We start from the raw sequence: 16,293 nt of genomic DNA on the forward strand, positions 1-16,293 counted from the left end.
CTGTGCCAACAAAAAGAGAAGAGTGAATCCTAAAACCATTGGAAAATCAGGAACAAATAGGTATTAAAAGCAATTAACCAAATACAGCTGCATTTTATTTTTAAAGTAGGGCACCTGGATTACCAGGCTTTAGGATCTCACTATAGGGATATTTAATTGCTTAAGACTTTCTTTACATCTGGAGTAAATGATTCCTAACCTTAGAACCTATTATTTCCCTGTATTCAAAGTTATCTTATAACTCTATCTCCTAGCCTGATATGGGTTCTTTTCTTAAAGGATTTCAAAAAGAGATGAATTTTCCTTTATTTTCCTTCTATTTGCTCTCCATATCATCAAGTGCTCGTACCCTAAGGGATCTTCCTTTACAAATCTCCCAGAGTAACTTAGGGCACTTGCCTCCAGTCTGCTAGTTGCTGGCCACTCCCCATGGCCTCTGGAATCATTGTTGTGGGTTGGACAGAGTTGTGTAGAGCTACCCCAGGCAACTGTTGCCAAGTTGAAGGCAGGAGAATTTGCTGAGTTCCTCCAGGCCAAGCCTGCTGTAAGGAAACACACACAAAAAGATCCAGACTTGACTCATTCTTGGTTTTTTCTTCTGTTTTAAAAGAAAGAAAAATTTGTATCTTAAAAGAAGTTGCTTGTAGATTGTTAACTTGCAGAGATTAAAAAAGAAAGGTCAGAGGGGCTCAAGGCTACAAGTCTTATGAATAGGGAAGGAAAACATACTGTTTTCTCTTGGCCACCTCCATAACCTGACCACAGGGTATTAAAGAAAAGAAGATCCCTGCAGTTAAGAGTTTCTATTATACTGTAGAGAAAAGGAGTCAAAGTTCAGAGGTAAGCTCTGGTTAAATGCTGGAGTTTCATTTTTGCAACAATTCTAAAATATATCCCCAGAAAGAGTTAAGAGGACTCCCTTGAGATTAAAAATAGGAACTATAAAATTTGAGTGCCAATGAGATAAGACCTCAGGTTAATTCAACTCATAAAACAAAGAGCAGAATAAAGAGTAGTTTCCTTTTTTAAAGGGGTAGTGCTTGGAAAATGGAGCCAGATGTGGATGACCAAAGGCCAAGTCCTTTGGGAAAAAAAGCTTATGCCAGCAAGAGAAAGAAACTTCATCATTTACAGCCATATGATAGAATTAAACAATAAGGCAATAAGTAAAATACTTAAGAAATAGATGCAGAAAACATGTTTTGTTTTTAATAGTTCCATAAAATATATTTGTCTTATGTATCATTTGTAGAAAACAATGTAAAAACTAATCATTACATGAAAATACATCATTTGTAGTTTTTAACAAGCAATGTCACTTGCAATAATAGACTGAGCAACAAATATGTTTTCTGTACTTCTTACAGAAATTCTGGCATTTTCTGAAAAAATGGGAACAGATTTGGAAGTTTCCTTTTTAAACTTGAATTCTGCAGTACAATTACCTATGATGCTTGGATACATATGGTTCTGTTTCTTGAATTTCAAATTGCAAGGCCATTAACACACTATTTTAAAAATATTTCTGCAAGTAACAGATCCACTTGTTACAAATACCGGTTCCAAACAAGACGCCTTCAAAGCAGAGAAACTGCAAACACGTCTGCTACCATAAGCAGAATTTAAAACAAAACAAAACAAAACAAAAAATGAAAGAAGTATGTTAAGTCACACCATGCGTCTTTCCAAAAGCCAACACCTGCACAAGACAAAGCATGTAGTTTAATACAAAGCAAGAAATAACATTCCAACGTGAGGCAGAAATCTGGCGTTCCAAGCGACGAACTGTTTTGACAGAGGAAGAACAAAAATATGCAAAGCTTAGCAAATGGCTAGTGCAAACTTAAGAAAAGCAGCAAAGGAGAAGTGTCAACTAATATCCCAATCTCTAAACTATTAGGTGAGCAAGTTAAAACCAGTGGCTTAGATCAATCAAGTTGGAAATATATCTCACTTCCTTGCACTCAGATCTTATGCTTATGAGAAAATTAATCTGGAGGTGACAAAGACTTTTAAACTAAAAACCAAAAAAATTCCAACCAAAGTGTGTTTCTGAAAGTGTTTTCATTCACATGAATACTTGAAAAACAACAAAAGAAATTTAAAGCTACTTTGACAATGAGAAATATCAGAGTCCAATAGTATCTTGTAGGTTTTCAAATGCTTACCTAAATTTAAATTGCAAATAATGAAATGCTGGATATCCAATAAACAATTCTAATGCCCCCAAATAAACCAAAACACATCAAAATATCACTCTTAAGTTTATGAATCCTGAAATACACCTCAAAGTCCTGTTTGTGATTTCCTATCTCTAAGCCTAATACTACTGCAGTTACAGCTATATTCATAACTTTTCCCCATGACTGTTAGTAACAAAGATATTTATTTGCCTAATTCATCAGCTATATTTTTACCTTTTATAAAGACCTATTTGTAAATATATTAATTTGTCCAAAAATCTCTAAAAATGAGTTCATCATTAATTTCAACCAACAATGATCTACAATATGATCTACCTACAAAAGGGAACATTTTTAAATGGAAAATATAAACTGCCACTGATCATGAATGGCAAAAAGAGTTACCTTCATGTGGAGGATGGTTAATATCAACAGATAAAGCAATAAATTAAGAGCATCTTAAGCATTTCTACGTAAACAACAGTTTTAGAAGCTTAAAATAGCAAAAAAAGAAGAAAGCTAACTTGCCAAGGAGTTCAAATTTTGACCATCCGGGTACCCGTAGTAGAGCCAAACTAAAGGCCATTTCCTTCATTCTCAAAGATCAGAGGGTAAAAGGGCACATAACAGTGTTGAAGCTCTTCTGAGGCTACACCAAGAGCTTTTATCACACTAGGCTGGCAAAAAAGAATCAAGGGATCTGGCTCCTTACAGAGCCACGCTGAACATTAGAGTCAAATAGTGCTTCAGCAAATGTTGGGGGAGGAAAACAATGAGACATTAAAGATGTAGCAAGAACACAGCCACAAGATGGCACATGCTTCCATGCCCTCTGCAGAGACTAAGCTAAAAAATTTTTTTTGAAAAATGAGAAAACCAGAAGAAAACAGAACAAAACAAACAGGAAAAAATAAAAAAGAAAGAAACCAAAGAAACTCCGTTAGTAACACAATCAAGTGAGGGGAATTACCAGTACAGCAGCAGTCTGTTCAACCAGCGCCGGCCGGCCGGCTGCGCAGCTCAGAGTAAAGGGCACCGCATACTGCGGTGTGATGGTGGCTACTTGAGGGTGGAGAGTTGCTACCATTAGTGGTGTACAGCTTCCCTGAAACGTAGATTAGGCAGGTGAGTGAAACAAACATGAAGGCAGGTTACCTGGATTCAGAAGGGTTCTCATTCCCCCCAAGTTATTACTGACAATAAACAGTAATTTCTTATCACCTAAAATATATGTACCAAACACAACTTTCCCCCTTCAATTCTGTAGAGCATTGGCCCACTAGGTCAAATGTCAATGGACTAAAGCAAAAAAGTACAGGAATCCTTCTTGGGCCAGATTTAGGGCATCAGTTCTATGAAACAGACATTAAGAATCCCTCCTCCTACTCACAAAAGAGGATTTGAGATTTCAGAATTTCCTATGGGCCACAAATATTTACATATAGAATCTAAAATGTAATATTTGTTGATATACAAATATTTCATGATTTTCTCAATCATCTTAGTTGCATGTCCCATGGCAAGTATAAAGTTTTAAAGCTTTTGATAGCCTGGTTAAACACAAGAAATGAAGGAATGTAATACTTGAAGAGGCATCCTGATGTGATCCAGCCTCTTAACCATGATGCAATTTTAAAAGAGTAAGCAAAAGGTACAAAGGAAGCAAAAGTGGATGGAACCTTATATTTTAAAATAAAAATGTTGCCTATGTACTGTATCTTTAAGAGCTCTAAGGTTAAAAAAAAAAAATTCATACCACAAAATTAGAGTAAACTTACTCAGAAGACCATTTCTCAATGTCTGGATGTTTACCTGTGCAAGTCAAAGGAAGACACTGGCAGAATTGCAACAGTGTTAGGAATGAGTATATTGTTCCATATAGTCACTTCATTTAAGCCCACTGAATCATGACCAAGAAAGATGTTGTAGTCAAAGCAAATATCATTTTCTAGGACAAAATATCTGATTGTCAATAATGCTTCAGCAATACTGAGCTGGATTTTACCTGTGTAAGAACTCCTGACTGAATCTGTAGTGGCTGAGCAGCTGGTGCCTGGGGTACAATTGGCACAGCATTATCCATCCTCACAGGGAATCCAGAATGCTTTGTTGTTGCTTGTAGTCCAGCTGTTGAAAACAGCATCACAGTTAAATTGCTTTGCTAGGTCTGGGAGTACTGTTTGTTTTAGAATTTTTTGTTTTTAGCTTTTCTGTTCAAATAATCCACTATTCAGGTTTTAGTTCTAGAGACACTTAAGACAAGTTTCATACATAGAAGCCTTGGGAGTTAATAAAAGGGAGACTTGGATCCCTTCAGGTTTGATTAATGGAAAGACGTTTGATACAGCGAGGGCTGGTTTTAAGGGAATTCTAAATTTTTTTATGCTACAAAATTTAAAACACAACATTTATCCCATCCCCATTGACAGTGTAGGCAAAAGTAAATAAAACCCTTCACTTAGTAAGTTACATTTATTTTTCAGTCCACTAAAGGAACAAAAAAAAACTTCAGTGTTTTTAAAACTATAATCTCTTAAAAGCAAGACAAATATTAATTTTTTGCTAATTAGGTAAGAAAAATTATGAAAAGCTCAATAACTTATAATCTAAGTTACCCTTTTATTTAAAATGTTTTAAAGGAAGTTTTTCTCTACTCCTCAAAAAATGTAACGTAGTTCACAAATTAGTCATATATTTATTATTAACCAGTGTGTGAACTGAAGAAATTATGCCTAGGATAAAAATATTTTAAAAGACCATTTGGTCTATAAAAACATTTTTCTACTTATTTTAGAAATCTGCTCTTGTCATTGACAGATTTCTAATAAGGCTCTTTTGTAGTTAATGGGCAGCTAGGAAAATCAAGAATTTTGCTGCCTTTAAAACAGTGACTATGCCTTATTTATCTTTTTATTCATAAATGTTTCTTATAAATAGGAAGATCTCATTCTGGGGAAAAGAGGGGTTAAAGTCAGTTCTCCCTTTTGCCAAGACTTGAGAAAAGAGCCTTCTCAAGAAAGTTCTCCCATGGAACAGCTTTCTTCTAAACCTACCATATCAAAACTTTCAATATAGAGAATTTAGCTTTCTATTATGCCTCCAATTAACTAATGCCTACAATTTTGTTAAGTGAGGATATGGACTTTTTTTTTTTTTTAAGAGATAAGGTCTTGCTCTCTGTCATCCAGGCTGGAATGCAGTGGCATGATAACAGCTCACTACAGCCTCAAACTCCTATGCTCAAGCGATTTCCTGCCTCAGTTTAGCTTCCCAAGTATCTAGGACTGCAGGTGCATACCACCACTCACAGCTAATTTTAAAAATATTTCTGTAGAGACAAACTCTTGCTATGTTGCTCAGGCTGGTCTTCAACTCCTGGCTTCAAGCAATCCTCCCTTCTCAGCCTCCCAAAGTGCTGGGATTATAGGCATGAGCCAACCATCCCCCGCCTGAACATTTTAATTAGAAGACTCCTTCAGTGACATTTTCTAAGCTATCACCAACTAATTTCTCCTAATATTACTATGAAGGCATGAAATAAGCATAATTCATTAACCATAATTCTGTGATTTTCAGCAAGTCAGTTTTCTAATTTTCCACTTCAGGAATCTATGAATAATTTAATAAATTGTTGTAAAGAAAAATACAATCTAGAAATGTACAAAATAAGAGGGAATAGTAAAATCAGAATTAAAATACTCTGCCAGTACCTTTTTAAAAAAGTACTACTTATATAAAAACAAAAAGTAACAAATCCATATATTAAGATAAACAAGTTGTCTGCCATGCTTCCTTAGGCAATGCTAGCTTGTCTACAGTGTCAGGATATATGCCTAAGTACAAGACAAGGTTATCATAATAGCCTCCTAAAAATTGGTAGGACCTATGGAGGGAAAACTTAGGAGGAAATGTTCATTATAGAAGTTAATCTATGGCTCCCAGGGTGATAAAGTAAGAAGGACAAAATTACAGAATATAGTTAACCAATGAACAAAATGTCTATCTATTTTGGTCAACTGAAATAGTATCGAAAGTAGGATTTATAGTACTGACCTACAAATGTGACTCTGAAGTATTAGACTGCTACAGTTATTTAGGCTAAGCCACAGCAGGCAAGCTAGTTTAAAACTAGTTCCCTCTTTGCACAAGTGGAAACAAAGAATTAACAAAAGGCAACAATTTTGGAAGGTTCTCTCTGAATCCTGACCTAAGAAGGATTAATTTCAGTTTCTGCTGTTATTTTTGTTTTATTGAACACTGCCCTTTAAATATAGAACCTTGAAAGTATGGAAAGAAGAGTAAATTGCCTAACTGATGAGGGTCTATCCTCTAAGTAGAGGCATCTTGTAAAATAACAGATGGTCAAAGAAAAGTGGGCAACCTGGAATATACAGAACTATTGGGTAGAAATCAGAAAATTGTGGAAGTTGGCAAATGAACCAACAACTCTTTACAGCTGTGAGTTAAAACACTGAGAGATAGTATGGAATAACATTTCAAAATACATAAGCTATGAGTCCCACTGCCTAGATTTAAACTAGGGTTCTGCCATAATTAGTTACAATACTTTAGGCAGATAAGGGAATAGTGCTCAATTTTCTCACTTATTTAAGTTGGGGATAATGACATTACCCACCTAAGGTTGTTAGTGAGGATGAATTAATATATGTAAAAGCACTTAGAACACTATCTGGCATATAGTAGTACATATCATGTATTATCATCACCACCTTAATTTTAAAACTCCCATTGGGAAATTTTAAAATTTGCTCTACTAGCTCCTCAGGTTATTCAGATTTCCTAGATAGGAAAAAACATTTCCAAAGCTTACACTTACCTAATTATACCAAAAGGGGTTATCCCATTTTTCCCCTCTAAGTCTTCAGTTTACATTTTATTTTGTTAAAGGAACTCAAAAGTTATTCTGCTTCACCTCCTAAGTGTCACCTGAGAAGCAGCAGAAAACTTCAGGGTACCACATCTGAAAATTGTTCCAATGAAACTCACTTTGGAAAAGGTGGAAGACAGGGTGGCTAATTTGCTAAGTTCAGTAGAAGAATTACTCAACATATGACAACCCAAAGCACAGAATTTACTATTATGAAGCATATGCAGAAAATATTTGGTAAATCAGGCTAAATTTGCATTTACGGATTTTGAATCTGCTCCTCCGCTCTCCCTGTGGTTTCTCCCTGGTTTACATCGCTATCGCTCTCCTGTCCTCCCGGTAATCTCTCAGTCTCCCCTAGCCCCTCTTTTCCTTCTGCTTGCTCCGACTCTGTCAGAAACCAAACAAACAAAAGAGTCACAGTCAATAAGTAACTGATATAAAAAGATAAAAATGCTACCTGCTTCTATGTTAAGTGTTATGAGAAGCCTGAATCCTGGTTTATTCTCACAGGGTATGGACATTGACTTTCTACTGGGAAAGTCAAGTGTATTGTCAGACTATAGTTTAAAATAATTTAATCTTCTAAATTGGCTTATCAAATCATTAAACATACATTTCCCATATTTCAGAACAAAAGGACTAGACAGACTGGATTACAAAACAATAATGAGAAAATAAAGGAGGATGGAAATGTTAAAATTAAAATCTTATTGCAACACATGAAGGCAGACTCCTCCTTCAGCTATTCTGTTCCTCTGTTGACAGGAGCTTGCAGTAATGTTATGATTCATAAGCTGAAGCAGATAATCTTAATGCCTTCCCCACACAAGCATCTCAGCTTGCAGAATTTTTCAGGTCAATAAATAATGATCTTGATTTCTGAATGTAATTTAAGAGGTTTCTACATTCTTAAATAAGATTTTTACATTTTAGAATAAAATTACTTTCATTTGGAACATAATTCTATAATAGAATGATATGGGAAATAAGATTCAATATATAGCAATTCTGGTTTCAACAAATTTTTTTAAGATGTATATATTCGGCATATTGACAGATACGTGTTTATATGAGATATATGACACTGATACAAGAATTCAATGAGCAAGAAAACTGATATCAGGCAATTCAATTAAGGAAACATAAATTGAGCTCCTATGTCAGGCAGTATCATAATTAGATAAATAATCAACGTAAAAAGGGAAAATCCACTTTGTGATATCACCCAATTTCAGTTACCTTGATCATCAGAGATAGACTTTAAACTTGTCAAAGATCAGAACTAAACAACTAGATCTGCCTAAAGCAGGCAGGTCTAATATAATATCGTATGATATAGGAGTTTCCCCACTTACTTTGAAACGCAGGTGGACATACTATAAATGTTTGTTGGAATGGATCTGTTTGAGTGCAAATCTGGGTGGTTCCAGGCTGCAAGGAAACACCCTGCTGGGCAACGCCAGGAACTGGTGCGGCAGATGATGGGTACAAAGCCGACTGGTAGTTTAGCAGTGAGACATCCGAATTAGCCAGAGAAAGAGTAGCAGCTGCTGCACTAGAACTGGAAGCTAGAACACTGGCCTGCAAACAAAAGGATTATATTTGTACACTGGTATAAAGTGGAGATAGACAGTATTTTTACACATACAGAATTTACCCAGAAAAACTCAGAACAAAGTTTTAAAATATAATCTTAACTATCCTTGAAATAACTCTCGGCTTAAGAAATTTTCCCAGTCCCTAAATTTAAGGAATATCATAAGGTTGAATAAGCAAACAAAGAATAACAAATAGTCCTGTACTGGTTGTGGCTATATAAACCCCAACTACTTCTGTACAAAAAAATAGATAGATAGAAGATCCCACCAAATCTCATACTCTTTTCCATTTAAAAAGTAGACTGAATAAAGAAATTGGAAAGCTTTCATCTTCAGGAACAATCTTAAACTGTAAATATTACAGGTTAGCAAACAAATGCAAAACCATCCTTGAAGTCAATGACTGGAAACCTTTCAAATCAGTAATGAGATATATAAAATCCTTCTCCTAACAGGGAGAAAGAGTCATTTAGCCAAAGTTAGTATAACTAACAGCAGTGTAATAGTCAGACTCCATTTATTTGACTATGCTAAGACATATGAGGGCATGGATTAGGTCTTTGTATGTAATTTTTGTTAGCACATGACTGGTAGGTAATATCAGTCTATCAACTTTTGCCAAGTAGAAAATTCTTAAGAAGCAACAATATCACCACAACAAGGACTGGTTCCTCACTCTGTACTCTTAGTAAGTTTCTTCCCCACTTAGGGTTGAGTTTCCAAAATCATATACTGAATACCTGATTGTGCACTGTATTGAGCTGGTTGCTGAAGCTCATGGTTAGATTTGTGCTTGTATTTGGGGCAACATGTGTAGTGAAGGGACTCTTGATCTGACTCACTGTATCATACATGTGAACCCTCCGCTTGCAGATCTCCATGTTCTGAAAACAAGACTTAACACTGAAAAAGAGATTAAAGATTCACTTATGAATGATGAGATTTAAACGGATAGCAAATAACGCAAGATAAACACAGATCAAAGTTTTTTTCCCAAGCACTTTCAGATGAGTCAAAAGATTTTTATAATCATAAAGAGTAAAAATATACATCTAATTTTTAACATAATGATTTTTCAATGAGAAAGAAAAGCATCAGTTAGCACCAACGTTGCTGCTCACTTGATAGTTCCACTTGTAAGGACCACATCATGGCAAAAAGCCCCAAAATATACCATACTCACTGATTGCTATGTGGAAAATCCAAAAGGTGAGTCATTGTCACAAACTGATGGTTAAGAGTTTTCAAAGGAGTAATTCTCTTATCTGCATCAATTGTTAGCATTTTTTTTAACAGATCAATGTATTCTCTTCGATCCGCCTTCTCTGCCAACATGTCTGTTCCCTCTAAGTCTGTAGACATATTTACCTTCCAGAGGAAAATTTAGAAATATTATACTTCTTCACTTAACCTTTAAAGCTGACACTAAATAGCTGCTTTTTCTCCAAACTATATATATAATCATCAAAAGAGAAACCTGAGGACATTCTAGTACAGTGTAATCATTTCACAGGAGGAAGCTCTTTTTATGCCATCTAATTAAAATCTTTATTTAAATTTAGTCACAGAATAAAGGTGATAAATTCTTGTCATAAAAATTTGGAACAAACAAGTTAAGCAAAAGTGACTGTTATTCCTTAGATATAAAAGTTTCTACTGTTGAAAATATTAAATGACACAAGTGTAAAGTGTTCAAACAGAATTTGTAACATAATAAGCAATCAATAAATGTAGCTCTTGTGTAAGTATTTAGTAGAAAAAATGGGACAAGAAAGAAACCTTCATATTTTAAAATGCCGGTATATAACAAGACCAGTTAAGCAAGCAAGGGAGAAGCATGTAATTGTAAAAGTTACTTTGTTAGGATTCAAATTTTCTCATATATATATGTATACATATATATGACATAATATTAATGCATTTTTCTGTAAAAACTGAAAATGAATACTAGAAAGGTAACAGATTAAATTTGTCTTTAGTATAATCAATGGAAGTGTGTCTCTGATTAAAGAAATATATAAATGTCTGACTTTCTGAAACTTTCCATACTTACCTGAGCCATGTCATCTAAACAGTTAAAAATGTACTTCCGAGCTTCTTTTGATTTTATTCCAGTCTCCAGTTCATGTTCTTCCGGTGTCTATAAAATATGGATTTTGGGGGGGAAAATTCCACCTCTATGTTATTTTCACATTTTATTCAAAACCAAAGCCCAAATACAAAGAGATAAGTGTCGTCACCTTGCCAACCATAGATGGCAGACATGAAAGTAATTTATAACCAGAAAATCTTCTGGTGGAGAGATGTGACCTTGGTATCTAGCCACCCTTTCAACAGTGATAAAATAAACATGCAAGCAATGATCAGCACAGTTCCTGAAGAAATGTCAGATAAAAGGGACATTACCATTACTCTCTTAAAGCTATTTTGAAATAAACTGATATCTCAAATGCTAACTGTTCAACAGTCTCAGGCAGAGTGTCACAAGGGTAATCAAATTACTAAAAGATTTCTCAAGTTAAAGGAGTAGGCTCAGAAGTAAAAACTAGATACTTTTTTCAAGGAAAAAATATAAGATCTGGATGTGGACAGTGAGAAAATTATGTTATTTTATCATGTTTATTGAGAATTCTCTAAAAAACAGTCATTACTAAATATCTATAGTTCTTCATATCACTTAATGGTGAATACTACTTTCCACACCCCATATCAGCTGCTGACTCAACATCTACAAAATAACCTCAGCCAACTGAACTGGCACTTAAGTTTTGTTTTTTAATTAAGGACAAGGCCAAATAAGGTACAATGAAATAATTTTTCAAAAAGTTACCTCCTACAAACATACTTTTCCTTCTTCTACCTCCAAAATTTAATAACTAAATTTTGAATTCAAAGTTGGGGGTGGGAAGTACAGGACCAGGTAGTATAGCAAGGCAGACAGACCTTAAGCCTCCACAGTGGGTACCCCAAATTAGGATCTCTGTTGAAAAACCTGGTTGTTTTTGTTCCGGCACTGAGAAGATATTCAGCTGGCAAGCCTTGCGTTTGTGAAATGTAACGAATCTGAAACATCAAAACAATCAAATACTAATTTGGAGGAAAAAAGGAAATTATTAAAGACTTTTTGTACTAAAACATTATTAACTCCAGCCCAAAAAGAAAGGTATTACAAAGAAATTAAATCTCTAATAAATACAACTGAAATTTATCTGTAAATACATATATGTTAACCCACCCACAAGAATTCCCAAATATTTATTTAGTAACTTCCTTGTTACTATATCTGTTATTTACATGGACACCCAGTTTTGAAAATTTTGAGTGTAATCTTTTTTGCATTTTTGTTGACTTCTAATACAAAATTCAAAAAATTTTAGATTTCTAGAAGAATTTCTAAATACTTTTTCATGGATTACCAATTTTTTTCTTGTTTGTTTCGTTTTACAATGCACTACCAAATTAGAAAGATTAGGGAAAAATTTCCTCAAACCTCTTTCTTCCTTGGATACTCTGGTTCTTGTCAATTGCCTCTACTCTAAATAGCCACAGAACTTATCCCTCATACCATAAAATTTAGCACTTAATCCCCCATATCAGTAGAGGGAACATCAGTACAGGGCAGGCACTATATATCATTTATTCAACTTTTATGGAACACCTACTATGAACTAGGCCAGCAGTTCTCAAAGTATGGTCTGGGAGAACCTCTGGAGGTCCCCAAGACTCTTTCAAAAGGTCTATGAAGTAAAAACTATTTTCATAATAAGAAGTTATTTGCCCTTTTCACACTCTTCTCATGAGATTTCCAGAGATGACGTGTGATGATGTATAGCTCTGAAATGAAATGGGCTATTAAATAGGCTCGTATATTCTCATTTTTAAAATTTTGTTTTATTATTCACACTTCTATCTGCTTCTGTAATTCTTCCCAACCAGAAATGCAACAGGAGAGGTGATTTTCTTCTCTCCCCCACCACCCAAGGGCAATGCAAGAGATAAATTTTTTTACAACCCCCACTCCATATATGAATGGTTATACTTAACATGAAATTAGAAAGTAAAAAACTTGCAAGCAAGGAAATAAATCTTACTTCCCACTTTCCTCAACCCCAAAATTCTGTTTTAATTTCTAATCTGTATATATTAACAGATATAAGCTACAGAAGCAGAGCTTTGGAATCCTCAATAAGTTTTTAAGAATGTCAATCTGGCCTGCTCACACAACAGCAAGATATTACTTTAAATCTGTGGAAGCACATAAGTGCAAACTAAAATAGAGCATTAGCAAAATAGAAAGATATTTTTAGAATGTCAATCAACTTCTTTTGCATACTTTATTTTTAAAATCCAGGATTAAATCTGTATAATGGAGTAGTATGCAAACATTTTAAATGATAGAGTGGAAGCAAATTTACTGACATGTAAAGATATTTTCCAATATATTAAGTAGAAAAGCAGATTACTAATTTAATACAATCTCATTTTCTTAAAAAAATTACATTTCATTGATTGTAAAAGGCACATTTTTCACATAACATCCTTGAAATCAAGATATGCGTTACAACCGATAGATATCCTAAGTTACTTGTTAGCATTCTTTCTTTCTCAGAGGTAAAGAAAAATGGTGCATCTTTAAATCAATGATGTCTTAGATTTGATGAAATATAATATATATGCTCCTTTATATTCACAAGTTTATATTTGGAACATAACTATATGCAGTAAATATTCATTCATGCTTTCAGTATGTATTTATTGAGGCAGGCAGGGGTGATTTGAAAACTCGACATGGTTCTTGCTCTCATAGAGCTTACAGTCTAGTAAGGGAGACAGACATTGAATGTATAATTCAAACTGAGTTGGTATTCTGAAGAAAATAAGTAGGCCTCTATAAAAATATATAACAAAAGAACCTGGAGACTGGTGAGGAAAAGCTCCTCAGGGAAGTGACATGGCAGCTGATAAATGAGTAGACAATGACTAAATGAAATCAATGGGTGGTAATATATTCCAGACTACGGGAACAGTATATGCAAGGGCCTGTGCTGAAAGGAAACATAATCTTAACTGCTGCTGAAATGATGTCAATGGGGCTAGAGCATGGAAAGAAAGGAGAAATGGTACAAGATTAATCGAGAGAGAGAGAGAGAGAGAGAGAGAGAGAGAAAGAAAGAGGAGGGAGAGCCCATGTGGGGGCTCAGAGGCCATATTAAGAATTTAGTCTAGGCTGGGCATGGCAGCTCACGCCTATAATCCCAGCACTTTGAGAGACCAAGGCAGGAGGATTGCCTAAGGCCAGGAGTTCGAGACCAGCCCAGGCAACATAGTGAGATACCATCTCTACAAAAAATTATTAAAAAGCTTTTTTTTTAAATTAGCCAGGCATGGTGGACATGCACCTATAGTCATAGCTACTCAGGAGGCTAAGGCAGGAGGATTGCATGAGCCTAGGAGTTCCAGGTTACAGTGAGCTATGATCACACCACTGCATTCCAACCTGGGTAACAGAACAAGACCCTGCCTCATGGCTGGACACAGTGGCATGCCTATAATCCTAGCACTTTGGGAAGCCAAGACTAGAGGATCGCTTGAGCCCCATAGCTCAAGACCAGCCTGAGCAACACAGCAAGACCCCTGTCTCTACAAAAAAATAGAGAAATTAGTCAGGTGTGGTGACGTGCATCTGTAGTCCCAGCTATTTGGGAGGCCGAGGCAGGAGGATCACTTGAGCCCAGGAGTTTGAGGTTGCAGTGAGCTATGATGATGTCATGGTACTCTAGCCTGGGCAACAGCGAGACTCTGTCTTGAAAAAAAGAAAAAAAAAAAAAACCAACCACACTGGACAAAGATTGGAGAATAGGAAAAGGGAGACAGTCTAGTAGCCCAGGTAAGTGATGAAGATAGCTTGGACTAGCAAAGTAGCAACGGGAAAAAATGAATATAATCAAGAGGTATTTAGGACATAAACAGTCAGGAGATAGGCACACATCAATGCAGACACGTACACTCACTGCAAACTACATTTTCCTTCACAGAATTTATCTCAATTGCATTAGGCAATTATTTTTATGATTATTTACTTAATGTCTGTTTATCACCAAACTACAGTCTACATGAGGACAAGGATAATGTTTTTTTTAATTCAGCACTGCATCCCCAGTGCCTATAGTGCCTGACATAAAGAAGGTACTCACTAAACACATGATGAAAATGAATAAATAATATATATAAACATAAAAAACACCAAAACATAAGAGGTTACCTCTGAGTAATGAAACTAGTGGAGGTTGGAATTTTTGTCTCTTGGCTAATTGAATCTCTTCTAATTTTTCTATTATATGGATGTACTTAGGGAATTAAAATATTTAAAATTTTTACTATCATACAATGAATTTCTTCATGAAAATAGAATGAGAAGCCATCACTCCAATGCTTTCACATAGCTTAAAATAAAGCAACAATAAAAATCCCACATTTAAGCAAATAAAAAGTATTATTGTCATTTGTTATTTTAAACAATTAAAATGTTTTCAATGAATTTGAAGACACTAATATCTAGAGGGGGAATACACGTTTTACTTCAAAACTGACAAACATGCTATAAAATCTCAGCTACAGCATCTATGAAAAATTCACAGCTAACATCATACTTAATAGTGAAGAACTGAATGCTTTTCCTCTAAAAGTAGGAGCATAACAAGGATATCCACTCTCAATATTTCTATTCAACACTGTACTAGAGATACAATGCAAAGCAATTAGGCAAGAAAAAAAGAGGCATCTAGACTGGAAAATAAAATGTAAAACTATTATTTGTAGGTGACATGATCTTGTATATAGAAAATCATAAGGAATTCATAAAAAACTATTAGAAGTAGAGTTCTATTGGAAAACTAACAGAAAAAGAGTTCAAGCTTAATTACAATCAACTATATTCTATATACTAGCAATGAATAATCTGAAAATGAAATTTAAAAGTAATTCCATTCATTATAGCATCAATAAAATAGAACACTTAGAAATAAATTTTAAAAAGAAGTATAAAACTTACACTCTGAAAATTACATTGTACTAATACTCTGAAAAAAACACTGCTATAGAAAAGCTAAATAAATAGAAAGATTTCCCAAGTTTATGGATCAGAAGACTTAATACTGTTAAGGTAGCAATACTTCCCAAACTGACCTACAAAGTCAGTGCAATCCTAATCAAAAATCCCAGCTGGGTTTTTTTTTTTTTTTTTTTTTTAAGAGATAGGGTCTTGCTCTGTCATCCAGACTATAGCCTTGAGCTCTTGGCTCACTGTAGCCTTGAACTCTTGGCTCACACAATCCCCTGCCTCAGCCTCTCCAGTAGCTGAGACTACAGGTGAGTGCCATCATGACACCTGGCTAATTTTTCTATTTTTTGTAGAGACTGGGTCTCACTATGCTGCCCAGGCTTGTCTCAAACTCCTGGCCTCAAACAATCCTCCTGCCTCAGCCTCTCAAACTGCTGGGACTATAGGCTTGACCCACTATGTCCACCCTGCCCCCAGGTGGCTTTTTTGAGGAAATTGACAAGTTGATCCTAAACTTCATATGAAAATAGAAGAGTCCCAAATAGCCAAAACAATCTCAAA

General features: G+C 35.0%; 1 protein-coding gene across 2 annotated transcripts in view; it reads right to left on the reverse strand.

Annotated features, from left to right (window-relative positions):
• Positions 1-16,293, reverse strand: part of HIPK1 (homeodomain interacting protein kinase 1) — a 45,162-nt gene that overhangs the window by 10,411 nt on the left and 18,458 nt on the right. For both annotated transcript variants that reach the window (XM_069480807.1, XM_069480806.1), the window contains exons 4-11: positions 11,616-11,735; positions 10,726-10,812; positions 9,856-10,040; positions 9,413-9,575; positions 8,430-8,655; positions 4,189-4,310; positions 3,154-3,288; positions 400-542 (exon numbers count right to left, since the gene is read on the reverse strand). In XM_069480807.1, coding sequence (XP_069336908.1) covers positions 400-542; positions 3,154-3,288; positions 4,189-4,310; positions 8,430-8,655; positions 9,413-9,575; positions 9,856-10,040; positions 10,726-10,812; positions 11,616-11,735 — 1,181 coding nt within the window. The remainder of the gene's footprint in view (positions 1-399; positions 543-3,153; positions 3,289-4,188; positions 4,311-8,429; positions 8,656-9,412; positions 9,576-9,855; positions 10,041-10,725; positions 10,813-11,615; positions 11,736-16,293) is intronic.

The sequence above is a fragment of the Eulemur rufifrons genome, chromosome 8 (genome assembly GCF_041146395.1).
Source record: "Eulemur rufifrons isolate Redbay chromosome 8, OSU_ERuf_1, whole genome shotgun sequence".
Taxonomy (NCBI): domain Eukaryota; kingdom Metazoa; phylum Chordata; class Mammalia; order Primates; family Lemuridae; genus Eulemur; species Eulemur rufifrons.